General features: G+C 40.1%; 2 protein-coding genes across 3 annotated transcripts in view; both read left to right on the top strand.

The window, feature by feature from the left end:
- The first annotated feature begins 1,599 nt into the window (after positions 1-1,599).
- slc17a8 (solute carrier family 17 member 8) lies at positions 1,600-15,184 on the top strand. Its single transcript, XM_061035052.1, has 12 exons — positions 1,600-1,844; positions 3,599-3,854; positions 4,495-4,613; positions 6,572-6,686; positions 7,004-7,091; positions 8,647-8,733; positions 10,167-10,309; positions 10,403-10,552; positions 10,669-10,801; positions 12,359-12,469; positions 12,921-13,048; positions 13,910-15,184. The coding sequence occupies exons 1-12, from the start codon at positions 1,747-1,749 to the stop codon at positions 14,252-14,254; spliced, it is 1,773 nt and encodes a 590-aa protein (XP_060891035.1). The 5' UTR covers positions 1,600-1,746; the 3' UTR covers positions 14,255-15,184.
- Positions 15,185-18,820: 3,636 nt separating this feature from the next.
- The window catches only part of nr1h4 (nuclear receptor subfamily 1, group H, member 4), a 17,087-nt gene continuing 9,334 nt past the window's right edge, over positions 18,821-26,573 (top strand). The window contains exons 1-3 of one of the 2 annotated variants that reach the window (XM_061035050.1): positions 18,821-18,962; positions 20,190-20,372; positions 24,249-24,629. In XM_061035050.1, the coding sequence (XP_060891033.1) occupies positions 20,276-20,372; positions 24,249-24,629 (478 nt within the window). In that variant the 5' untranslated portion in view covers positions 18,821-18,962; positions 20,190-20,275. Of the gene's footprint in view, positions 18,963-20,189; positions 20,373-22,600; positions 22,827-24,248; positions 24,630-26,573 lie in introns of those variants that run through there. The other variant, XM_061035051.1, reaches the window with a different exon arrangement.

The following is a 26,573-nucleotide window of genomic DNA, read 5'->3' as shown; positions in this document are numbered from 1 at the left end:
GTGCAAAAAATATAATATAATAATAATAATAATAATAATATATAATAAGAGACGTAATGTTGTTTGAAAACAGCTTAACCTCATCTGTGATGTTGCTTTTATAGAAAGTTCTACAAGTAGCATAAAGTAGTAAAAGGATAATAATACAGTAAATGGTCGAGCACCTGCATTGAAGACTTGCTGAAGCTCCTCTGATCAGAGCGCTGGTCGTTCATCTCACCAGACTCAAAACTTGAGGAGACTACTTTTTAAGTTTTAGCTCTTAAACGTTGGAACTGTCTCCTAGACCCATTTGTTTAGACCTGCCTTTAATGTCTGCTTTAATGTAATTGTATTTATGGTCTCTTTGGTTTGCCTTTTATTCTTTTATTGTGAAGCACTTTGTTACTTCTGTCCTTGAAAGGTAAACAACATCTTACATTTTACTTACTTACTTTTGTGCAATTCTGTGTGTTCAAAGTGACCCCATTTCTATTCATTAGAAGTTAAAGTTGGATAAATGAAGTCTTTCAAAAAGTATTTTCAGTTGAATTGAATAATTGTGTTATTGTGTTGTCTTCAAATGTAATCACAACTGACAAATAATTGTTGTTAAGAATAAGAAATTCACAAGATTACAAAATTTACTTTAATCTAATAAAGTAATGTGTTGGATTTTCTTGACATATAACCTACAAACAATTAAGGATGCAGTTCCAGTCGTGTTTGGTGTGGAGATGTTCATCTTGTTAAGACCTCGTTCAATGAAAGAGCGTCCTCTGGGGATTGAACCCGTTGTTTATTGATGGAGCGTATATAAGCAGCATTGCCATAGAGCGTGCTTCAAGGCTAAGATCCAGATTACTGTTTAGACTAAAAAATTCACTCAGTTTCCCTCTGCTGGCCGAAAAATAAATGCAGGGAATCTATGATGATGCTAAGAGATATGGGATTGGTGCTCAAGCCATGAATTATTTAACTCTCTGACAAAACGTTTGATATCTGCCATTAACTCATAAATACAAATACTGTTGAAAAACATTAAAAAAAACACACGATGATGATTTAAACCTGGAACATAAAGTCACAGTCTTAGGTATCAAACACTTCACTTTTCTACCGCAGCAGCCGAGCTATTCCTGTTTCTCCTCAATGCAACTTGTCAAGCTCATGCATATTTTAATTGTTGCTCCTCTGGGCTGCTATCAGATAGACCGACCTAGCTGAAGGGGGCGGGCGCTGTGGAGATGATGATGATGATTTGTAAAGCGAGGGGCTGGGTTTTTTTTACAACACCAGCTACACTGTCTCTTCCTCACCAGGAATGGATGATGATGAAGAGGAGATCTAAGCTGTGCATTCAGTTCAGGGTGCTCACAATGCCTGACTGAACCCCCTGGATTCTACACTTTCATTTTGCTCTCATCCTTATTCATCATTCCTTCCCCCCCAAAAAAACTGGATCTGTTGGAGATAACAGCAGCTTCAAAGGCTCTGGCTGCATGGTGCTTTGAACGTTGAAGAATACCTCTACATCTTCTCAGAATCCACTTCTCTGCTGAGAGAAAAGAGAAACAGTCTGAGGGACCCTGTGGCACCTCTGAAAAGTGGAGCCGACCCCCCTCCCGGAGCCCCAAAACTCAGGAAGGATGGAGAAAAGCTCCTAGTGGATTCTTTTTTCTTTTTTTTTTTCCTTTCTCACAACAAAGTGTGTTGGTGAGCTATAAGACACCATTTGAGATAAAAAGGGTTAGAGAGAAAACAAACATGCCTTTTGGGTTAGCAGGTTTGAGAGAACAGGTGCTGAAGCCTGGGAAGGAGGAAGTGAAGAACACCGTTGGGGACTCTATGGGAAAACTGCAAAGGTGAGAGAGTCTGAAAGCGTGTTTGATCCACACTCCACAGATTTTCATGAAAGCAGTTTCTCACCCGTTATCAATACAAAGAGAAATACTTCACAGTCGATAAGAGGGGATGGGAAGCCCAATGTGTTCCCACAGATCCTCATGATAAAGAAATATTTGATTCCAGTGATTACCAGACATTGCCAGTGATGTAATCACAGATTTATATTTTAAGACATTTATACATATTTCATATCTGATACATATTTCCCATGGGGATATGTGTGTGTGTGTGGGTTGCTGTCATTTATAGAGATAAAGCACTAAGTAGGCAATTTCCTGTAAAATGAATCAATCTGCATATCCTCCAGTCATGTAAAATAAAAAACCAATGACTTACATTATGAACAAGTTTTCTATTAATTATTTTTTAAGAGCAATTATCAAACGCTTATACGTCTCTGCTATTTGTTATATTTGAATCTTGTACTCTATATATCATGTGAAAGCCAGACAGGCAGACTCAGATTTTGTGTGCCGCCCAAACACACCAATTTTATATTTCTTTAAAGAAAAAATAATTCACCTTTTTTGAAACATGGATTTGAAATGTCCATGTGTAAGGACTCTTTTTCTTTATGTTGTGGTTTTGGTGTCCTGAAATGACTTTAGTGGATTTCAATAATTAACTGATCAATGCAATGTGAAAAATCTACATTTTCAAACCAGCATGTGAAGCTAAAGACACGAACATGAACACTACTTTTTTTATTTAATAAATATCATGCTGTTACTTACACCTTTGTGATTCTTGCTGGATAGCATTGGATAGCTGTGTGGAGTATCATTTACTGAGTGAGCAGCTCCAGTATTGCTCTTTGAAAGAATGATGTAATAATCTTGATTTCAGATTATAGACTGATCATATCTTAAACATTATAACATGGGTTTGACATTGTCCTGGTTTCATATCCTGGCCAGAAAGGAGCCCCCCCCCCCCCCCCCCCCCCCCCCCCCCCCATTTGCACCATGCATGCTCTCATTGAGTTCCCTTTGAACACTGGCTTCCTGACACAGTCCAAAGAAAGTTTGTTTTGCCAGTTGCTGACTCCAAAAATGTGCCCATTGTCTTGAATGTGATTGTGAAAAAGGTTGTGTGTCTCTTTGTGTCCACCCTTTGATTGACTGGCAACCTGTGCAGACGTTTGCACCTCTTGTCCAATGACATGATCAGCTGCAGCCTCCGTGGTTTAGATGTGAAAGAGATGTAAAATATAACATCTGAAAAGTAAAGTGTTTGAAAGCAGCAGCTTCTTGAAGTTGTGTCATGCTTGATGATAACTGTGGAATAGATCGTGCTGAAGGCAGATGAAGGCCTTTTGGTTGGAGAAGGTGGGGGGGGGGGGGGGGGGGGTTGTGGAACAGGTGTACAGAGTGGTGTAATGCACCTGAAAGCAACCTGATAACCTCAGTGCTGCTGTGACCTTTTTGGTCTTGGCTTCACCTCCTGCCCTCGGTACGAGTGCAGACAGACTCATGTTACTACGCTGTTTCTGTTGCCACAATTTTTTTGCGTTACAGACAAAAGTTATGAGATCCTGAAATGATTATCATGAGAATATTGGAAATAAAATCATTCTGGATATGTTTGTTTGTAGCCTAAAGCCACGTGAAGATGTTAAATACCACCTTTTTATATAAATGTGAGATAAAAAATAAGAAAAATATATAAATGCATTATTTTTTTCATCCGCCCTCTTCTGTTTGCTTCACAGGAAAATAGATGGTAGCAATGTAGAAGCCGAGGACAACATTGAACTGACGGAGGATGGGCGTCCGGTGGCGTCAACTCAACACGCTCCCCCGCTGCTGGACTGCAGCTGTGGAGGACTACCCAAACGCTACATCATCGCCATCCTCAGCGGGCTGGGCTTCTGCATCTCCTTCGGCATCCGCTGCAACCTCGGCGTGGCCATCGTGGAGATGGTGAACAACAACACAGTGTACATCAATGGAACTCCTGTGCTTCAGGTATCTGAATTAAGCAGATAGGATGTTGACTTTTTTGGGGGGGATTTTGCATAATGTGTCTTTTTTTTCTTTCTTTAAAGGCTTTATATGTGATGTTTTGATCCAGCAGATGTCGCCCTTGAGCACCAGCATGAAACCAAAACAACTCGCGCTGCATTGTTGTGTTAGCATGCTAATGCTAGTGATCTTTATTCTGCTCGTATCTTCACACTGCATGTAAATTTACCTGAAATGAGCGTGATCTAGAAACACAGTTAAGCAGTGAGTACAGTATGTTATTCTTCTTTTCTCTAGTCCCTCAATTAAACAACTTTTATACACGAGGGGAGGAGTCAGCCGGCCGTCCGGGCGATGTAAACAAAGTGAAGATAGGACTCTGAAAACTCTGAAAACATCACAGACAGTGGGACTCGGGTGTTACACCCATTGTAGACAGTCATGACTCACAGAGTTATTTTCAGAGGAGATACTTGATTTATATTATATTTAAGTGTGAAACATCACATAGAAAGACTTTAAAGAAATCTCAGGAGTTTATTTTTTTGAATGTTTGACTAAATCATGATGTAAAATAATAATTTCAGACACCTCTATAGTGATGTATCTGTGATGCTTGTATTTTTCTGCCTTGCATCGTTAGAAAGCTCAGTTTAACTGGGACCCAGAGACAGTGGGGCTGATCCACGGCTCCTTTTTCTGGGGATACATTGTCACTCAAATCCCCGGCGGTTTCATCTCCAACAAGCTGTCAGCCAACAGGTGACACTTCCTTCTATTCATCCTTCTAGCCTCATGTTTTTGTGCACATTATTTATGGAATATGTTGTCGTTTCTCAACGACAACTCAAAAAATGAATCAGAAAATCATTATCACAATGATACTTTGGATTCTGTTCCCTTGACGTTACACACACAGAAATCAATCAATAATAAATATATCACAAGTGCAGACTCAGGTCTATGAAGGAGCATAAAAGGTGTGATGTTACATGTGATTCAGATTCCAGATTTTTTATTGTCCCACAAGGGGAAATTTGCGTTGCAACAGTAGCAACACAGAAGACAAAAAACACAAGGACAACATCACCATAAAACATGGACCAAATCGAATTTAAAAAATCAGACAACACAGCAAAATATAAAACCAAATAAAAACAGCGCAATAAAATCAGTCAAGAGCTCGTATCAGAATGGAAATTCAAGTTATTAAAGTGCAAAGTGGAGGTGTGCATATATGGATTGCACTTGGTAAAAATGAGACCTGGAGTCTTTTAGTCTTTTAGTGAGGTGTGCAGAGATCGATTTTTTTGTGTGAAGTTAGATATATTCAACGACAACATACACAAGAAAGGTCTCAGAAAGACGAGGATTCTTCGATGGTTTTAGATCCTCCTCGCTGTGTGTGTGCTTGAAGGGGTTAAAGCTGTACGGTGTGCCGAGCGGTGCTGATGGAGCAGATAGCGGTCCTGTAATAAAAGCCTCACAGGAAAAGAGGACACGCCACTGACAGAGTTAATAATGAAAGATCCTGCCTCTGATTTCTTTCTGAAACACCAGCCACTGGAATATTACAAGTGTCACTTACACACTGTTTTGGAAAGAGAGAGGGGGGGGGGGGGGAGCTGAGCGGCAGGGTGGTGATGAAGCAGAAAGTTGTGGACTGACTGAATGGGATGTCTTTATCTCAGTATATGAAAGGCAGAGGCGTGAGATGTGACTGATGCTGAACACACACTCCCTGCTCATGTTAGAAATCAACACTAGTGTTTAGACTCTGATGATCTGTAGTTTGTGTCTTACCTGTTAAACAAGTCAAAGCTCAAATTTTGCTTTAAATTTCTTGGGGAAACTTTCTTGAAAGATTTGTAAAGACTAAAGAGAAATAAGGATTGTCCCAGTCAAGAACTCTCCATTTAATTACGAGTAAATACTCTTGTTTGTTTATTAGTAGTAACTTTACTCTCCATGTCAAACTGAATCACATCTCTGATATATTTACATTATGATATATCTAACAAAAACACTCTGGGTTCATTTGAATTATTTGAGTCAAACTGTGGGAGTTTAAAGTCACTATAATAAAAAACAATAGTTTCAAAGGGTTGATTTAAAAGCACAATACCTTTCAGCAGGGAGAATAACGTCTCCCCTATGTCCACTGTGCGCTGCACCGCCCGTTTACTGCACTATGTAACTTTGGCAGCTGGCCCGAGGTCATCTTGAGAGAAGTGCAAAGTGAAGTGCGTACAGCTTTACGGCACTAGTTCACACACAAACCTTCAGTTTGTAAACGTTAGCACCTCTCTGTACAGTTTGATATAATAATGATGATGGCTGTGGCTAAGAGGAAGATGAGAGGGATGTAAAGATATCAAAAGAACAAGTCCACGGTGTGATTATTATTGTGATAATTAAAATATAAGTAAAAGTGAAACTTGAAAAAAAAAGCAATTTATCAAACATTGATTAAAAATGAAGAAAATCTATTTCTCACAACGTCACATCTTTCCTGAGCTGGTCAACAGACACACATTGTCCAAGAGAGCGAGGCGTAACAAAAGAGACCTTTGATGGACACCAAACCAACGTCCCACATATTGTTGCTTGAAAGTCTAAAAAATGTTCTGCTGATGTTGACTCACTTTTCTTTTAGAGATACAGGTGGAGTAACCTTTCTGCACTGCAGGCAACATGTTGACATTTCTGTATGATTGCAGGGTATTTGGGGCGGCCATTTTCCTGACATCAGTGCTCAACATGTTCATTCCTTCAGCAGCCAGGGTGCACTACGGCTGCGTCATGTTTGTCCGCATCCTGCAGGGCCTTGTGGAGGTAATGGTGACTCCTCTGTTTAGCATAACACTCTTTTTGAGAGAGTAATCCTGCTTTGTTTCTATCATTAGATTAAAGCGCTCTTGTGTCTAAAACATGTTAAGCTAACACCTGTAGTCTGTTAGCTGTCTTCCTCTGCCTAGCTAGCAAGGATAGCTTTTTGTTTTTTGGCTAGACTAAGCACAACATTTCACTTTATCGTACAAATATGTAATCAATCTCAATATTCTCATGTAACTCTCAAAAGGAAAGCTAAATGTCAAAACATTCCTTTAAAGCTTTGACCAATGACATATTTCACACCCCGTCCCTTATAGGGTGTCACCTACCCAGCATGCCATGGGATGTGGTCCAAATGGGCGCCACCGCTTGAACGGAGTCGACTGGCCACGACATCTTTCTGTGGTGAGCGATTCCCCATGTGTCCTCCTGTCAAAATCAATAACTGTATAGTAATATGGACAGCGTCTCCTTCCGTTGCACAAAATTGAAGACGAACCCCCAAAACCCACGGGCGCTGTCACAAAACGTAATTTAGAATGAAGACGTGCATTGATCTGCGTTGAAGGCCGCTTCCGCTAATCAAAGCTAGCCCATTTCGCTAACGGTTAAATGTCAAAGATCCCTCAGGTCAGTGCAGTCCGTTTGGAGCAGACATACTCACAGTTTTGGAAACTTCAGTGAATTGTTAGTTGTTCTTTATGTTTCCTCCTCTACTTTGCTGACACATTTGACAAACATAACTAATGTTCGTGACCTTATAGTTGACCTTAAATGCATCAAATAGCCTAACCCAGCCTTTCCCAAACTTAAGACTGCCGCGGCCCGCTTTGAAATACAAAATCACAACCCGTTATAAACATCTTTTTATGACCACATCTCTAACTTTCAGTGAGGGTAAATTATTGGACATGACAACATGATATTATGGAGAAAGACACAAAAGTTTACTAAACTTTATGTCCATGAATAGTCATGACACGTCTTACTAATCACTTAAAGGGTTGACTCATGGTGAATCATCATTATTGTGATATTTATTTTATTTTTAAAATTGGTGGAGGGCTTTTGTCGGTCCACCTGCAGTACCCACACGGCCCACCAGGGGGCCGCGGCCCACACTTTGGGAAGCACTGGCCTAACCTATAAAAACAAAACTACTCAAAATTCACACTTGTACATTAAACATCCTGATGATAACTATCAAGTCAGAGTCTTGTTGACACATTTCTATGTGTTAACATGGAGGAGGTGGTGTTTATGACCTATATTGCAGCCTGTCAGCAGGGGCAGTCTTAAATATTTTGGCTTCACTCCCAGCCAGCTGTTGCTCTGTCCCTGTTGCTCTATGGTTAAAACGGTTTCAAAACACTTAATGAACTCCACAACAGAAAGATATGTAGAGTCTGCATAACAGGAATGGTCATTTAATTGACATGAGAGGGGGGATTTTGCTTTGCAGATTTACACCACTGTAGCCCCCCTGCTGAAATTGAAATATCCAGGTCGCACTTTAAACCGGTGCCATGACAACCCATGCATCAAAACCCTCTTGACATTGTCTGTAAATGGACGGGGCTCACCTGTGTACTCTGCCTCTATTCACCTAAATGAAGTATCATAATGCTGACTGTCCAAAAAGCTCTCTCGTGCTCCCCGCTCTATTCAAAACAACAGAGTTCATAAATCTGTGCCATTATAGAAAAGACATTAAAAACACGCTGAGCCAAAGATTCATTGACTGTGTTACTCAATGATACTAATGGGTTTCCAGGATGTCTTTTTTATTAAGATACATTTGCACCATACGCTGTTGTTTTATGTTAAGGTAAATATATAAAAAAATACATTTTTGTGCCATCTCAATTATTTATTGGATTCTTATTAAATCATGCCTTGGCTTGGATGTTTCTGCTGATATAGAAGTTTATACCTTGACATTAAAATCTGTTGTTTCCAGGTTCATACGCAGGAGCAGTGATCGCCATGCCGTTAGCTGGAGTGCTTGTTCAGTATGTTGGATGGTCTTCAGTCTTCTACATCTATGGTAAGACTCATGTTTGACAATGCTGCTGTGACTCACACAAAGAAAAAACAAAGACAGCGGTGTTAAGACAGACCCAGAATACGCTCCTGCCAATACAGAGCTGATCAAAAGTTTAAGATAAAGTTTAAAGATGATTATATTTTTTCCTCTATGCCGTTAATATCCGTGTCCACAATATTCTACAATTCTCTTATCAGACTCTTTAATATCATCAATAATATGGAGACCATCATCATTAAGTTAGTAGGTATTCATGAAAGAGCTGGGTCTTTAGCTTTTTCTTAAAGGTGCAGAGGGACTCTGCAGATCACATGGAGTTTGGAAGTTCATTCCACCACCGGGGGGCGACAGAGGAGAAGAGTCTAGTCAGAGACTTAGGACCCTGTTGTGAAGGTTAGATCAGACGCCTTTCATTGGCAGAGCGTAGTGGGGGGGGAGGGAGTATAATATTTGCCGGTTTGAATCACGTCCAATCGCTGAATTGTACCCACTCCTAAACTCACCTGCCGCTGTCATTGACTTGGGGAAATCCCCCCCTGCTCCTCCTCCAGACACATCCTGCATCAACCCACAAGTGATGATTGAGCGGCATTACTTTTTTAAAGGTTCTATTTGGGAAAAGCTACTGACTTTATCTTTAAAGCTCCTGTGTGGAAATGTTGTTTTTTGTTGACTTTGGCGCCCCCACTGTTGACAAATTGGTATTTATTATCTCTTTCCTGACCTTGTCCTGTACATGTGTAAGTAGTGTTGTCCATTGGAATATTTCATTTTGGTTTCTTTTAACAGTCCAAAGCCATGGACAAAATGTCAACAAAGGCTGTTTCTGTAGTGTGTCGTTAATGCCTCGTCTGACACCTAACTGCTGCCAGTGGTTACAAGCGTAAAAAACAGAACTAAAGTCTTGTTTGTGGATCATTAAGAGGCATCAATATTAATTCCAGTCTGTTTCATATCCTGCAAAAAAATAGTTCTCAGGTGTTGGGTAATTAGAAACACTCGGTGTCAGTTTGGCATCATGCAAAGTGCTTTTCTTTATCCAGGATTTGTACTTTGTATGCCTCGCACATGATGTGTTATCTGACCTGCTTTAGATTTGATAAAAAAACGATTAACACCGGCGTTAGATTCACACTTCACCGAGTGTTCTTTAATAAAAATCTACTCTGGTTGTGCTGTGATATGATCTCATGATTTATTGATGTAAATTAGCATTTTCCTGTCTGGGCTCCATGCCTCACACCTGCTTCATTTCATTTTCATAATGAATTTTTTTTTTGTGGTCCAGAGAAGGTCAGCCGTGCTTTATTTAGTCCACCCGTTCCCCTTAAACTGCTCTGTTACATCTTACAAAGCTCGATTACTTATTTATACATCTAGAAGAGTATCTACAAAGGAAAGTGATGTTGTTGTTGTTGTTGTTGTTGTGAAAGGTGTTTTCGGGATCTTTTGGTACATCCTGTGGCTCCTGCTGGCGTATGGAAGTCCTGCTGCACATCCCACCATCACTCAGGAGGAGAGGACGTACATTGAGACCACCATTGGTGAAACAATGCGCCAGTTGAGTGTGACCGAGGTGTGTAATCTTCTGCCAGTTTCTTTTTTTGTTCTTCTGTCGTACTAAAAATCCTTACACACAAACAGCATTAAACACATATCTCTGTCTCAGAAATTCAAGACTCCATGGCGTCGTTTCTTCACCTCCATGCCCGTCTATGCAATCATTGTGGCCAACTTCTGCCGCAGCTGGACCTTCTACCTGCTCCTCATCAGCCAGCCGGCATACTTTGAGGAAGTGTTTGGCTTTCCTATCAGCAAGGTTTGGTCCCTTAGATTCCCCAAACAGCACAGAATGACAAATATTTATAAGCAGTCTTCATAAGTCATTGGAGTGATTCATATAAATGCTTCCTGTGTGTTGCCGTCGTCCCACAGGTGGGGCTCCTGTCTGCTGTACCCCACATGGTGATGACTATTGTGGTTCCTATCGGAGGACAGCTGGCCGACTTCTTACGCACCAACAAAATCATGTCCACTACAAATGTGAGGAAACTTATGAACTGCGGAGGTACGTCATGTGACACAGACACAGGTTGTTTATTAATGTTGATACAGGAAGCAACTCACTGCCTAGCGTGCAGAACGTCAGGTTCAGGGTTTGAGAGGTGAAACACAAAAAAGCTGATGAAAGCTTAGTGCAATGGTTCTCAACTGGTGGGTCGGGACCCAACAGTGGGTAACTGAGCCGTTTCCAGTGGGTCGCAATGTGTGCCTGGAAAAAATCTCTTTGTTCTGTCACATTTTCTTGCATCTGAGGTTTAAACTGCACCTTTTTTTTTTATTAAATAAATCTGAGTGGTTGAAACATTCTGAAGATTTTCAGAAAATGTGGCTCATGATTTCTTGTTAAGGAGGTGTTGGTGCGTCGTGAGGCTCGTTCGGTTGAGAGGCACTCGACTAGTGCAGGGGTTCCCAAAACGTTCAGCTGGCGACCCCTAAAAAAAGGGTGCAGAGAATGGGGACCCCCATAGTCCCAATGTGGTGCACAGCCATGCACTAATTGAAAGAAAGGCTATCAGCAGAACATTCCCATGTGAAGAGTTTTGCACTGATTGGAAACACAAAACCTAACAAACAGACTCACAGGTGTGTTCATCTTTATGTGTAAAGAGCAGCAGACATCGTATGTATGTTAATATATATCAAACATACATGTGAAATATATTAACACACAATTTAGTTTTCATTTTAATCAATGATATTACTTTATTGGAAATGGAACTACTTTGTTGTATTTCTTTTTACAACAATAGGTAATTACACAATTATAAAAAATACAAATACACAATTTTTTTTTTTTTTTTTTTGGAAGGCATCTCGGACTCGGGGGCTCGCGGGGTGTTTGAATGTGTGTGAACGATGAGCTGATTAGTGGCCTTTAATGGTACTTGATGAATGTATGAATGTGTGTAAAATGGTAAATGCTTCCTAGAAGTTTAAAAAGCGCTGGAAGTCAATGAGGTTATGTATTAAATCCTCTTAAATATGTGAGCACAACATCTTACATTTACTGTATGTTAGTGAGTCTATTTAATTCTTCTTACTGCAACAAAACACTAAATGTCTTTGTTTGTATAAATGTACTTGGCAATAAAAAACCATCCAGGTTCTGATCCTGGGTGTATAGATGCAATCCATTGTCCATTTAAAATATTTTTTTGGACCATGAATTGATAAACAGATTAACATTTACTTTCATGTTTCATGAGCTCAGTGGTCGTCTCTCTACCACACGGTCAGGGGTGGGATCCCCACTCCTGCAGTCACATGTTGGACACTGAACCCCAAATTGCCTTCAGCATGAGCGACCTGTGAATGGGATGAGTTTACACTGATGGACACTTTACATAGTTACATTGCAGCCTCTTGCATCAGTGTGTGAATGTGACCTGTGGTGTAAAAACACTAAGAGCAGTCAGAAGAGTAAGAATAAAAAGCTCAGGTCCATCTATCATTCTTCATACAATGTGCTCAACTCAAATGTTGTAGCAACAATTTTTCCAATTTGTGGTTGTTAATAACTCATTTTTTCCGACTCTTTCTCTCCTTTTCTGTATCCTCACAGGGTTTGGGATGGAGGCAACCCTGCTGCTGGTGGTTGGGTTTTCTCACACTCGGGGCGTGGCCATCTCCTTCCTGGTTCTGGCTGTAGGATTCAGTGGATTCGCCATTTCAGGTATAACAACCCCTGCATCCAAAAAACCCTGCACTAAGAAATGTGTGTTTTCTCTGTGATTTAAGGCTGTCAGTTGAACTAACTGGTGCCCTAAACCATCTAGGTTTGGTGCAAAAACTCAAGTCATATTAATAGTCAAAATGCTCCGATATCTCCTTTCTTTGTTCTCGAGCCTTTTTGGATTTTAAAGATGTGTTATGAAACGAGTATGCAGAGTCTACTTCTCCTTTGGGTGTGATGTAGTATAGTATGCATTAGCCTGCCAAGCGCTCATACTGACAATTCTCCTGAATATTTTATAGACTGTTGTCAAGGAAACAAAAAAGGGAAGTGTGTTTGGATCTGCTCACTTTTTATAAAATATTAAAACGCAATAAAAAAAAAAAGATTATGTGTTTTATAATGATGTCACATAACACGTGTGATGCTCTGGTGTGTATGGTGTGTTCAGGTTTCAATGTCAATCATCTGGATATCGCTCCTCGTTACGCCAGCATCCTGATGGGAATCTCAAACGGAGTGGGAACGCTCTCTGGGATGGTGTGTCCGTTGATTGTTGGAGCCCTGACTAAAAACAAGGTATGACAAACTGGATTTTCACACTGCGGTAACTGTTACATTCAAATACATATTTGATAAGTTGTTTTACCAGTTTGACAATATTTTGCTCACATGCTGTTATCGAGGATTATTGCTTATGTCCTTCAGCCATCCCATACTCTGTTGACTTGCTCTTTTTTTTAATTATTAATCATTATTGCTTTGACATCACAGGAGAAATGTTTGCTTTTCTGATAGAACACTGAATCTCTGCGTGTGATCTTACAATAATCAGTGGCTGGTTTAAATAATAGATAGCCCTGTGAAATGTATAATGCATGTCATTCAACCTTTATTTATACTCGAAAGATCATTGGGGGGCAACCCTCATTTACAACGACATCGAGTCATTACAGAAATAATTAGAAAACAGACATTAAATCAAAAAGTAAAACAGGGGACAGATAAATACAAGACTGATAAAATCAGTCTAAAAAGGCTGAAATGGACTAAGATAATTAAGCGAGTACAAAACTGTAATAAATAAACACACTTATGTAAAACAGTTACAAACAGGTTGGGAGGCTTAAAATCAGGTTTCTAAAAAGTTCATTTCCCTCAAGAAGATGCTGCATGTTGTTCCAAGAGTCCGGTGCAGAATAAGAAAAAACAGATTTTCTGATCTGACTCGAGGAACACTGAACATTAACCGTCTTGAGGAACGTGTGTGGTAACGTCCAGTCGAGAGATGGATGAGTTCTGTCAGGTATGAGGGTCATTTTTGTTGCAGGTGTAAGGCTGTTGCTTTTTTTCAGCATTACATCAGTGGTATGTTACCAAAACCTCTGTGAGTCTGCTTCATATGCCAGAAATTCAACGACTCAATCCATCTCTCCACAGACGCGTCTAGAGTGGCAGCACGTCTTTATCATTGCGTCCATGGTGCATTACACGGGGGTCATCTTCTACGCCATCTTTGCCTCTGGAGAGCAGCAGGAGTGGGCCGATCCCGAGAGCACCAGCGAGGATAAACGCGGCATCATCGATGAGGACGAGCTGGCTGAAGAGTCAGAGCTGAACACTGACAACGTGATCGCTCCCAAGAGGAGCTATGGAACCACAGACAATTCATCCGGGCGCAAACAAGGCTGGACAAAGAAACGAGGGGCCACCGTGCAGCAGCAGGAGGAGGAGGAGGAGGGGGAACATTTCAGGAACGGGGACTTCCAGGACGGATACCAGTGAGATGCCTTCAGGGCCAAGAGGACTTTTAAAAACCTTAAAGTTCAGTGAAGGCTAATGGTTTATTTCATGTCAAAAACAGACAGAGATGCTGTACCTCATAATGGCTCTATTACATTTTTATAACACATAGAGAACAAACCATGTGACATATTTTTGTAGACCCTGAAGTATCATCTCCACAGGGTCTAACCAGAATCCTCCTCTGGGATGTTTTCATTGGATTTTGGATCATTGCAGAAAATAATCTCTGTGTTAAACACACGTTTCTGAAGCGTAGGCGTTTTGTTCAGCAGGATAATCTTCACAGATGAACGCCATTTTTATGATGTTTGAAGCGTTAATGCGGCCGACAGAAGTAAAAAGCTAACGTCATGCTACAAGCTAGCTACACCACGGTGGGATGATTGTGACGTCACTAGCGTTATGCTTCAGACGATCTCCGATAAACTAATCCACGTAGCTTAATAAATAGTTTACTAACATAATATTCACCTTAACCTAAAGATTAAACCTACAGGAGACATCTCAGACTAGTGAGAGAGTTCCCGCCCTCTGTGTCCGGCGTGATGACGTTTAATGTCCCCGACGACCGCTGTAGTCACATTTAGCCGCTTGTTAGCAACCGCCTTTTTAAAGACGAGTAAAAACTTCAAACTTCACAAGTGGAGGTATTACCTAACGTAGTTTATGTGGTCTAACAAAACACCAACATCTCTTCAGCTTGTGTTAACCACAGACCTTATTTCAGGAGTCTAACCACAAACACATTCAACATCCCCGTTGACTTTTAGACGTTAGACCCCATGGCGCTCAAATGCTAACTCACTTCCTGGTTTTAGGACTCATTCCTGTGGTGCTCTATACTCCAGTATATGTGTGATGTACAGTCAGCGAGAAATCAAAGAGGAAACACAACATTTAAAAGTCAAACGTTTCTATCATTTTTATGGTAATTGGAGCAACACTAGAAAGAAAAAAAAACCATCAATGCATGAATGATTTGAGCAGAAATGTACCGTACAGTACACTGACACATACTGTAGACCAGTGTTCATCTCATGATGCTAACCAAGCAGCCCAAACAACATTAATGAACCATCGCAAGCAACATGCTGACTGAACGTTAAGAAGCTTACTTTGCACCTTGTGAACAGTTTTTGATCTGTATAGTGTCAGCTATGCAACGTGAAAAGTGGTTACGCTTGTAGAATGTAATAACGGGGTTAAGAACAGACCACAGTGTTAATGTAATGAGCCTGGTGTTTGTTTTTTCCTTTTTGCTTGTATGTATTTGCTGTTGCTAAAAGATAGCACTCTGAGCCGCTCGTCCTTCAACACACTCCTGTGACACACTCCGTTCGGCTTCATGTCGGGACAGGATGGAGTTCAGAGCCGATGTTTCTCCATCATGGTTTTTAGTGTAACTATATATTTGTGTTCATCTTTTTTTTCCCCTTCAAATTCTCAATGGTTCATGAATAGAGACCCAGTTTGTAATGTTTCACTGTAATCATAAAACCACTCTGGGACATTTTCTCTCTCACTGTTTATCATGTAGGAGGAAATTCATTGATTTTCTATATTCAATTACATGTTGTTGTTTGAGAGACCGTTGATTTTATCAGCACTTTACATGAACACAATGAAGGTCAATACATTTTTTTTCTTTTTTAAAAAGGCTTTATATGTGATTTTTTGATCCAGCAGATGTCGCCCTTGAGCTCCAGCATGAAACCAAAACAACTGGCGCTGCATTGTTGTGTTAGCATGCTAATGCTAGTGATCTTTATTCTGCTCGTATCTTCACACTGCATGTAAATTTACCTGAAATGAGCGTGATCTAGAAACACAGTTAAGCAGTGAGTACAGTATGTTATTCTTCTTTTCTCTAGTCCCTCAATTAAACAACTTTTATACACGAGGGGAGGAGTCAGCCGGCCGTCCGGGCGATGTAAACAAAGTGAAGATAGGACTCTGAAAACTCTGAAAACATCACAGACAGTGGGACTCGGGTGTTACACCCATTGTAGACAGTCATGACTCACAGAGTTATTTTCAGAGGAGATACTTGATTTATATATTTAAGTGTGAAAAATCACATAGAAAGACTTTAACCAATATTTTTTATTTGCATTTTCATTTAGTAACAGAGTAATACACACAAAAAAGATAAACATATAGACATTACATTGACAGAATAAAAACAAAACAAAACAAAAAACAACAACAACATAAAAAAAGGAGACAAAACATAGACTTAAAAAAGAAAGAAAAAGAATGACATACATTAAAATACATTTCTATTCTGTATTGAGACATAAAATCATTGGAGAGTTTTCAAGTTCTGAATTATTGCGTCGTGGTAACTGAGTATTTTAAAAAGAGATGTTTGGCAGTTATGAAGTTTCCCATGTTTAACTTCTTAGTTCAGTCTTTAAACATGCCAATATTTGTTCATTCCAGCCAAAAAGGCTGATGGGAAAACTCGTTGAAAAATGTGATAATTACAGCACATGGATATGTGGACTATTTCTATTGTTTCAGTTTGTCCAGCATCTGTCAACTTGAGTTTAAACATCAGCCTGAAAGGAGGGCTAAAGTCGGAATTTCACCAAAGTTAGTCGGCCTCATCTCCTGGAGAACATGAATGCTTGAAAACAATATAAGCTCATTCCATCTTTAAAGCCTGGCTCACTCTGCAGGATCATCGGGCAGATTTGAGCTCTGATTCTTCCTTCTACAATCTCAGGGTCTCTCCCGACTCGAGGCTGCTCGGACCCGATTCTCTGTTCAGATTATCTCGTAGTGTGAGCGGTCCAAAGATCCAATCTTAACGTCCCCGACAATCTGCCCGGTGATCGTCGGGGACGCCCCGATTTATTTCAAACATGTTTCATATTTAGAATTTAAAATCTTAACGCAACTTTCCTCTATCCTACAACAACTTCCACTTCCTTCTCTTTCACCAACCGTCGTCCTTTGTTTTTTTAAATGAAACTTTATTAACAATTGTCAACGCTCCGTCCCGATTTCACTCGTACAGTGTGAGCACGTCGATCTCAAGGTCTGGTCGGGCGTCGTGAACGATTCAGTCGTACAGTGTGAGCTGACATGACACCCCGACTTTTATACAATCGGGGGTAAATCACACAGTGTGAGCCAGGATTAAGAGACAATAAAGGTTTTTCCTTGTGGATAAAAATGGTGGTTCCATTGTCATAAGGGCAGTGCTATTTAAAAATAAATAAATGAGTTGTTCTACCTCTGCAGCTCTTTTAATGATCAACATGATGCATTTCATACCAGACACAGTTTAATGTCTCTTCTCATGTCTCTTTGTGCGTCGTACTGCCTGTTTATGTTATTGGCTTGAATTTGGACTTTAAATCTTCCAAAGATGGCTCTGTTTCCCATCATGTTGTGGTAAACATCCTCTCTGTCTTATCTGTATTTAAACGCCTGCTTACATTTTCACTGCAGAAGATAATTACTGGACAGGATATTCCTCACCAGTGTCAGACATGTTTCCCCAAAACTACAAGTAAAGATTTCAGTTAAAGGACGCTCATTTAGTTTGTTAATCTTTTAAATATTCACACACACACACACACACACACACACACACACATGTTTAACACATACAATTGTTGCTCTGTGTGCATTTCTTCACAACATATTTTTCTCTCTCTTATGTTTTAGAAAAAGGTATAAAGGACACGAGGGCTCACGATTGTGATTAAAGGGAACATGCAATAGTTTTAAATCAACACCCAATAAAAACTCATGAGGATTACCGTACATGTCGATATATTGACGGGGTTTGTGTTTTTTCACTTCTCAGAGGCCTTCTCATGCCCCCCATGCTCTTCAACAGGGACCAGATAGTCCACAAACTGCCGGCAGCCAATGGCAAAGGTTCTGTTTATTCCAGAGAGACTGTGTGTTGACTCAGGAGGGCCCCTTTGGATGGAGCAACAGCCCGTCAATGATTAAACTATTAATCAGGATTTTTGGACAAATTAAGGAGTTTAAGGGACTGGAAGAAATCTGATGTACTGTGTGTGTGTTTTCCTTTCTTAAAGTGCCAATATAAACAAACCTGTCGAGACTGGCACTGACATAATAGAAAAGTTTGATAGGTTCAAGGACAAACACCAATGCTTGGCACAGTCTGATTTTGGAGACTCTCTATAAAAATCTGCTTTCAGTGCCGATAAAAAGATATTCAAAAACAGTCCAAATGTTACCGTGAAAGGAAAGCACAAAAGAATAGACCATTAATCCTTCAAAATAAAACATGATTGCAGAACCTCTGCGACCATACCCCGACCAGTGGTGTGTTTAATGACGGCGTGTACGTTCCATGTTTGATGTTTATGCGTGTGTGGGTGGGATTTGTGGTCTGCTTGACAATTCATGAGGCAGCTTCTTCACTCAGTGAGATAAAGAGGGACTTTTTTTTTTTGGGAGGGAGGGAGGGTGGGAATGACATGGACGGGGAATGGACAGTTTAATTAATAACCACCATCCATCTCTCCCTGACCTCAGTGGTCACACAATGCTCTCACTGGAACGCAGACACACCAGCGCTTTAATGTTCATTATATTGATTTAAGCTGTAGCTCTCCATGTGGATATCACAAACGAGTCAGAAAAAAAGAGGAAATTTGGCAACTCAGGGATCTGACATCAACTGGCAAGAAAAAAGGTAAGAACTCTGATATTGAGCCTCACTCTATTTCATTTTTAGTGGTGACTTCTATGAGTCTGGTGTGGCCCCTGTGGCAGAGGTATGTTCTGCTGCTGTGCGGGGTTGTTAGAGTAGACCTGAAGGTTTTATGGGTCTGTGTGGGTTGCTTTTAGATCTCTGGGGAAATCACAGTGAGTTAATTAAAAAAAAAAGTGTGGCAGATGAAGTCTATAAAATATTTCGTATGCCGCTGTGTTGTGGCCTTGAAAACAGTGTAAGGCCTTCAGAATAAAATAGAGGCGTCTGTTTTCATACTTCCAATATGATCTAACATAAAAGATTTATTTTAAAATGAGCTCTACATTATGATTAAGACGCATATTCAGGGAGGGGACGCTGATCTAGAAACACATCCTTAAAAGCTTTATATGTGATGTTTTGATCCAGCAGATGTCGCCCTTGAGCACTAGCATGAAACCAAAACAACTGGCGCTGCATTGTTGTGTTAGCATGCTAATGCTAGCGATCTTTATTCTGCTCGTATCTTCACACTGCATGTAAATTTACCTGAAATGAGCGTGATCTAGAAACACAGTTAAGCAGTGAGTACAGTATGTTATTCTTCTTTTCTCTAGTCCCTCAATTAAACAACTTTTATACACGAGGGGAGGAGTCAGCCGGCCATCCGGGCGATGTAAACAAAGTGAAGATAGGACTCTGAAAACTCTGAAAACATCACAGACAGTGGGACTCGGGTGTTACACCCATTGTAGACAGTCATGACTCACAGAGTTATTTTCAGAGGAGATACTTGATTTCTATATTTAAATGTGAAACATCACATATGAAGACTTTAAGGGTACAACATGAACTTGACATTTTTGGGACAGAACATAAAAACCTTTAAAGCTCTTACGAGGCTCTCATGGAGGCCTTCTTGATGCAGCCTCATCTTCGTCCTCCGCCTACCTGCAGGAAGTCTTTCTGTGTGGGAGGAGGCTGGATGATCTTTTTTTCACAATATATTTATTACACCAAAGTTGAAAATTAATTTTACTCAGGCCATCAAGACACAGAACTCTAATGATGAAAGATGCTGAGTTTTATTTTGGTTTTGAGATGGTTTTATGGACGTTCATATATTCTCTGTTTCCTGTTTGACTTCATGTATAGGCCCACTCTGGTATTTATGTATATGATGTTTTTATGTTGATTCTAACGTCTGCTGCTTCTGTATTTTTGAAGAAGTAAAACAGAGGCTGACTTCTACTACACCTACTTTGCCCAGTCCTACCTTTGTTTTCTGAGCTGGTGCCCGTAGACTCTCCTGAATGAATGAGTGGGTGGGCCCCGACATCAATGTGGTGGGACAGTTGGAAATCCCACCCAGCGATGAATTCTCCATCTCAGAGAGCTCCCATTTGTTTGGTAAGTGACTGAACCAGCTAACAGAGAAACATTAAAGACGACAGGAATTCATTTCTTTCTGCTTGCTTAATGCTAGCTTTAGCAAGCTAACATGCTCACAGTGACTATGCAACTTAATGTATTAACATGCTTATACTTTTATATCTAGCACTTAAACACAGATGAAAATAATAGAATGTCTTTAGTTTTACAGGTAGTCGGTCAAAAACCAAAGTATTGGTCCGTGGCTGTCTTTCTGAAGCTCAAACTTGGTAATTTGTTTCTGTGCCATGAAGCAAGGAGCGTCCATATTTGGACAGGAACCAGAATGCCAGCTGGTAAAAGAAGCAGGATATATTATTTTAAGATAATTTGCATGAAAAGACACCAAAAGACACCAAGAGGTTCAGTTTCATAATTAGCTAAGGTGACACAGAGCAGACAGGCCCCTTATCATGCATTAAGTTATGCATTAATATTACTTAAAGGCTTTATATGTGATTTTTTGATCCAGCAGATGTCGCCCTTGAGCTCCAGCATGAAACCAAAACAACTCACGCTGCATTGTTGTGTTAGCATGCTAATGCTAGCGATCTTTATTCTGCTCGTATCTTCACACTGCATGTAAATTTACCTGAAATGAGCGTGATCTAGAAACACAGTTAAGCAGTGAGTACAGTATGTTATTCTTCTTTTCTCTAGTCCCTCAATTAAACAACTTTTATACACGAGGGGAGGAGTCAGCCGGCCGTCCGGGCGATGTAAACAAAGTGAAGATAGGACTCTGAAAACTCTGAAAACATCACAGACAGTGGGACTCGGGTGTTACACCCATTGTAGACAGTCATGACTCACAGAGTTATTTTCAGAGGATATACTTGATTTATATTTAAGTGTGAAACATCACATAGAAAGACTTTAAAGGTTTGAGTTATTAAATTCAATTTACCTCTATCCTGAAAAAAATCAAATGAGATACAGAGATCAAAGGGAATAATACCACATTGTAAACATGTTTAATTCTGCTGCAGAGTTTGGCATCTTTAATATGGGGCCTTAGGCGAGTTCGTTGCTTTTGGAGACAAGCTTAAGTGACCACTAAGAGAACTGCAGCTTTTTGGCACTTCAGAATTAGTTTTGAACATTCTTATCTTTAATTCAAAGCCCTGAAAGTTTCCTCTTGTTGAGCCTGAAGTTAGCTGTGAAGTGTGCAGATCACCAAAGTTATCACAGTTTATTCTGAAGAAAACGCCACATTTTATGGCAATCCATCATTGGATGATTTATCTTGGCCCTTGGGCGGTTCTAGGCAGGGGCCAACAGGGGCCAGTGCCCCTGTAACACTGAGCTTGGCCCCCCCTGTGGCCACCCCTCCAAAAGGAAGAGCCCCCCTAATAACACAGTATTTGACTCACAATCTAGAATTAAATTCTGTTACTGAATCAAATATAAATCATGGTATTTAATGATGTGTTCTATTATTTGTCATAATATTTATATATTTTTTAAAGCGATCGTCTTTGTCTATTTTTCACCTGGGTTTAATGTTCCCCTCTGACAAAACAACTGGCCCCAGTTTGGGGGTCTAGAACCACCACTGTCTTTGCCTAAGTTGTAGACTGACATGTCTCTGGTTTGTCCTCTTCACATGCATACATACAACAACAAAATACCCAATAAGTCAGTACAAATGGTGAGGGTGTGAGGCCTATCTGACTGTTTATTGTAACAGCAACCAATAACCACTCTGACTGCATAAGACACACATTCAATTAATCTTGGAAAGCCTGAACAACAAGTGGTGCACCTAAGGTCGAGTAAAAAGGAGATTAAAGAAATCTTAAAATAAATCAAAATAAATCAAATTTCCACTTCTGTCACTGTGAATGGTTGTGGGACAGATGCCAACGTGACTGAAGAAAAAGTAAAATGATGCTTTTCGTCAAGGATATCATGATGTAAAAACCAAACAAACGTCCACTCTTTCTGTTTTAAATATGACTCCATTTTAAAGAAATGAAAAAAAAAAAAAAGCAGAGAGAAATAATTACCCTACAGAAACAGAACTACACATGATTGCTTTATCCAGTTCACATCTTTCTGTCCTATTCCCTTCACCTCGAGTCACAGCGAGCACAGTAGCAGTCAGATGGTAGCATTGCCCAAATCTGGAAACGACTTCCCCACGTTAGCCGGCTACTTGTAATGATGTAAAGAAATGTGACTGTGTGGTTAATGAGTAGCCGTGACAACCTTTGCTCCTCCTGGGATTTCTTAAGAGGTTCAGCACTTGCTCGGCTTCTCTCATGTCTAAGAGGACTTTTTTTTTAAATAGAGCTAAATGGAAGACAATTTGTTAGTTCAATATAAAGAAAGGATTGATCGACATCACACAGTTGGTTGTTGGGCTCTGAGAGTAAAGTCTGTGGTAGTTTGTTTGAGGGGGTCATACGGTCCAGACCAAGTCTTCAAGAGGTCAGTGTTATACCTTACAGATATCGTAGCGTTGTGTTAGTCACATAGCTTTAACGATGTTTTCATAATGGTTGAGGCCTGGGTAAAGTAGACTACAGCTGGTCTTTAAAAAGTACAAATCGACACTCTTCTTTTTTTAAATACAATGTCACATATACACAAAACTGCTGAATTGTTTGGAGTAGAGTTTTATGTCATTCTGAAAAGGCACTGTGTCCTCTGTGCATGCCAGTTGTTAATGATTTATAGGTTTATAGTATGTGTTGTGTGTGTTACAGACGACTGTTGAGTCAGATTGTGTTCTAACGAGCTTCTGCAGGGACAAGTTGAAACCGTTTCCCTACAAGAATAAAATGGATAGATTATCATAGAAGTCTTGTTACACAGTCAGGAGATATGTACATGTGATGTTGGATTTCAAATCAAGTGCCTTTTCAGGACATTAATCACCTTTGATTTCATGTGGGATAGGCAACCAGTTTTTATTAATAAAGCAGAACTGATAATTCTTTAAATAAAACGTTACTTGTAATGTGAAAGGGACTCCTCAAAGCGACGATCTTACAGATAATTGACATTAGATTCCACTTCTGCTCATTGGTGACGGGATAAAACATTTTTAGGTAACCGCCAGAACATTTTTTCAATCTGTTGTGTATTTTTAGTTTTTGCAGAGTATTGTCTTTTGGTACGGCAGAAAGTTCCTTCTTGACTCTGATAATGGCCCTGAAGGTCCATTTACAACCCTTTTTTTTAAGCTTTCAACCAAATATCATTATACTTCTTAGCATATTGGTAGTAAGGCAGCTACAACAGTCATTACTTGGCTCATTATTGATGCCATGTATTAACAACTTAAGCTATGTTCATTTGTCATGCCCAAAGATGCAGTTTGTATCTAAAGCGAGTATGTGGACCTTAAAGTCTTAATATTTGATGTTTCACACTTAAATATATAAATGAAGTATCTCCTCTGAAAATAACTCTGTGAGTCATGACTGTCTACAATGGGTGTAACACCCGAGTCCCACTGTCTGTGATGTTTTCAGAGTTTTCAGAGTCCTATCTTCACTTTGTTTACATCGCCCGGACGGCCGGCTGACTCCTCCCCTCGTGTATAAAAGTTGTTTAATTGAGGGACTAGAGAAAAGAAGAATAACATACTGTACTCACTGCTTAACTGTGTTTCTAGATCACGCTCATTTCAGGTAAATTTACATGCAGTGTGAAGATACGAGCATAATAAAGATCGCTAGCATTAGCATGCTAACACAACAATGCAGCGCAAGTTGTTTTGGTTTCATGCTGGTGCTCAAGGGCGACATCTGCTGGATCAAAAAATCACATATAAAGCCTTTAACGTTGGCAAACTTCTGCACCTTCTTTAAAGCAGCTTCATCATCCTCTCTTTATTCTTTTTAGATATTCTGGCAGATCAAGGTAGTCCTCTCCTACAAGATCCTGACATCTTACCCAGCTTCAACAGCTATCCCAGCATGCAGTACAACTCCATGGAGCCGGCCATGTCCTCCACAACATACTACTCTAGTCATAACTACTTCCCTCATTACAATGGAGACGAATGGTACTCACAGACGGGGATATATGAACTGAGGAAAGGACCGCTGGAGGTCGGCTATGACGCTGAGATGGAGGACACGACTGTTGCGGTGCCCGCCGTGTGCAAGAGGACCCGGCACATGTCGCAGGCCGGACGGGTCAAAGGGGAGGAACTGTGTGTAGTGTGTGGAGACAAGGCATCTGGATACCACTATAACGCTCTCACCTGTGAGGGATGTAAAGGTGAGAAGTATATTCATGACGAGAGAGCACTTACAGTAGCTTCTTTGAGCACATCATGCAGAAACAAGCGCCTTACTCTTTCAGGTTGCAGAACCAATTTCTTCTTTCCATGCCCATGCAGCGCCATTTGTTTCTAAGTCCTTTGGCAACTATCATCATGTCATCTTCACCACTCATCTTCCATAAGTCCATTTTGAGCCCAGCATAACATGCTAACACGTCATTGCTATCTTAGGTGTTATTAGCTGCAGTTTCAAACCAAGGTAGTGTATCCTCCTCCCACAGCAGTTCTCTTAAACTTACATTTACTCTTCTTATACATTTTAGCGTTTCTAAGTACACAGGTGAAATTCTAGGTACTTTCATTGCATGCATCACAGGAAAGCATTTCAACAGTCTCACACTATTGACCTGCTAAATGTTCCTCTGACGCTCCAACACTCTGTCTGCTGTCTCTTTTGTCACATCTGTCGTTTTCATTTTAATATGTTTACGCAGCCTAGAAAAAAAATACCATATATAACCACTTCCAGTGTTGTCACTACCCGCCCTATACTCTGCTACTGACTGACTGGAAACAACAGTTAGGTTGAGAGTGAAGGCTGCTTTACTTGCATACATATGGGAGGTAAACTTCATTGACTCCAACTTGATAAACAGCATCAACAACAAATTCCCACATTCATTTTCAAACCTTTTTTTGGTTTTACTTTTTCCACTCACAGTCCTGGAATAATTTCAGCCCCTGAAAGACATGAATCAAACATCCATTGTATAAAGTACTAACAAAAGAAACTAACTAAATCAAACCACCAAGAAGTAGCCTGTTAAGACGAGGGTTAAGGATTGTGCTGTGGCCAATCAGATTTTAGTGCGCGCCATGCCACCAGATGGGCCTGCACTTCTTTAGTAAGAAGCTACTTCCAGAGTTTTATGACCTTCTTCTGTTATATTTTTACAAGACATACATTGTGATTACATGAGGTTGTTGTTTTTTTACTCACAGGCTGCAGCTGGGAGAGTTAAAAACATGAACATTTTGTAGTATATATAAGAGCGCTGTTTGTGCTGTTCTTGCTAAAGAGGCCTGATACACAGCATTGAAAGGTTACTGCTTCACAGGGGATATTGTTGTGTCAGGGATCTGATTGGCTGCTGTGTCTGATGGTAAAACCAGATTAAGGGTTGTGTAATTGGTCTTTACAGTTCAGAGAGTGACTCAGGCCACATGCATCTTTTGTCTGAATCCGACCCACATACAAAACAGTATAGGAACCAAGCACCGAGTTGTGCGGTTGTCGTAACCATGGTAACAGCTTGCTTGTTAACACAGACTACACATGAACAGACCTTTAAAGTAATTATTTCATTTGGCTGTATGTAAGTAAGTTGCTCCAAACACGTCTGCCTTTAACACTAACAACACATTAACTCTGTAGCAAATTAGCTTACATCGTACATCAGCAGCTAGCCATCAACAACATCAAGAAACAAATCCTTATAACAAATAGCTAACTGTTAACATTTCACATTAAAACTGGGTATTGCAAATACAATTTGAGTCTTACTCATGGTGTTTGTGCAGTCTTAGTGAGCTGATGAACTCAACAGTAACCACTGTAAACTTAAACTATACATAAACTAACCATCATGGTTTAGAGGGAGTTGAAGTGGAGGAAGGGAATAGCCCTCCTCGGGGTCGACGGTTCTTTCAGAACACTAAAGTTGTTCCCTGGTGCTGTAGCTTGCTGGAATAGTAAGGATGCCCAGATCAAGTACACTCAGCTTTGGGTAAGTGAGATGATGCTGTCGCCAGCAGCACAAAGATAATAATAATAATAATAATAATACATTTTATTTGTAATGCACTTTATATTTTAGAAAAAAATCTCAAAGTGCTACAGAGATCAAAAATAAAATAATAAATCATCAGAATAAACCATT

Source organism: Labrus mixtus, chromosome 4 (assembly GCF_963584025.1).
Source record: "Labrus mixtus chromosome 4, fLabMix1.1, whole genome shotgun sequence".
NCBI classification, from domain to species: Eukaryota; Metazoa; Chordata; class Actinopteri; order Labriformes; family Labridae; genus Labrus; species Labrus mixtus.
Note: the sequence above shows the minus strand (reverse complement) of the source record. Positions and strands in the feature narration are given on the sequence as shown.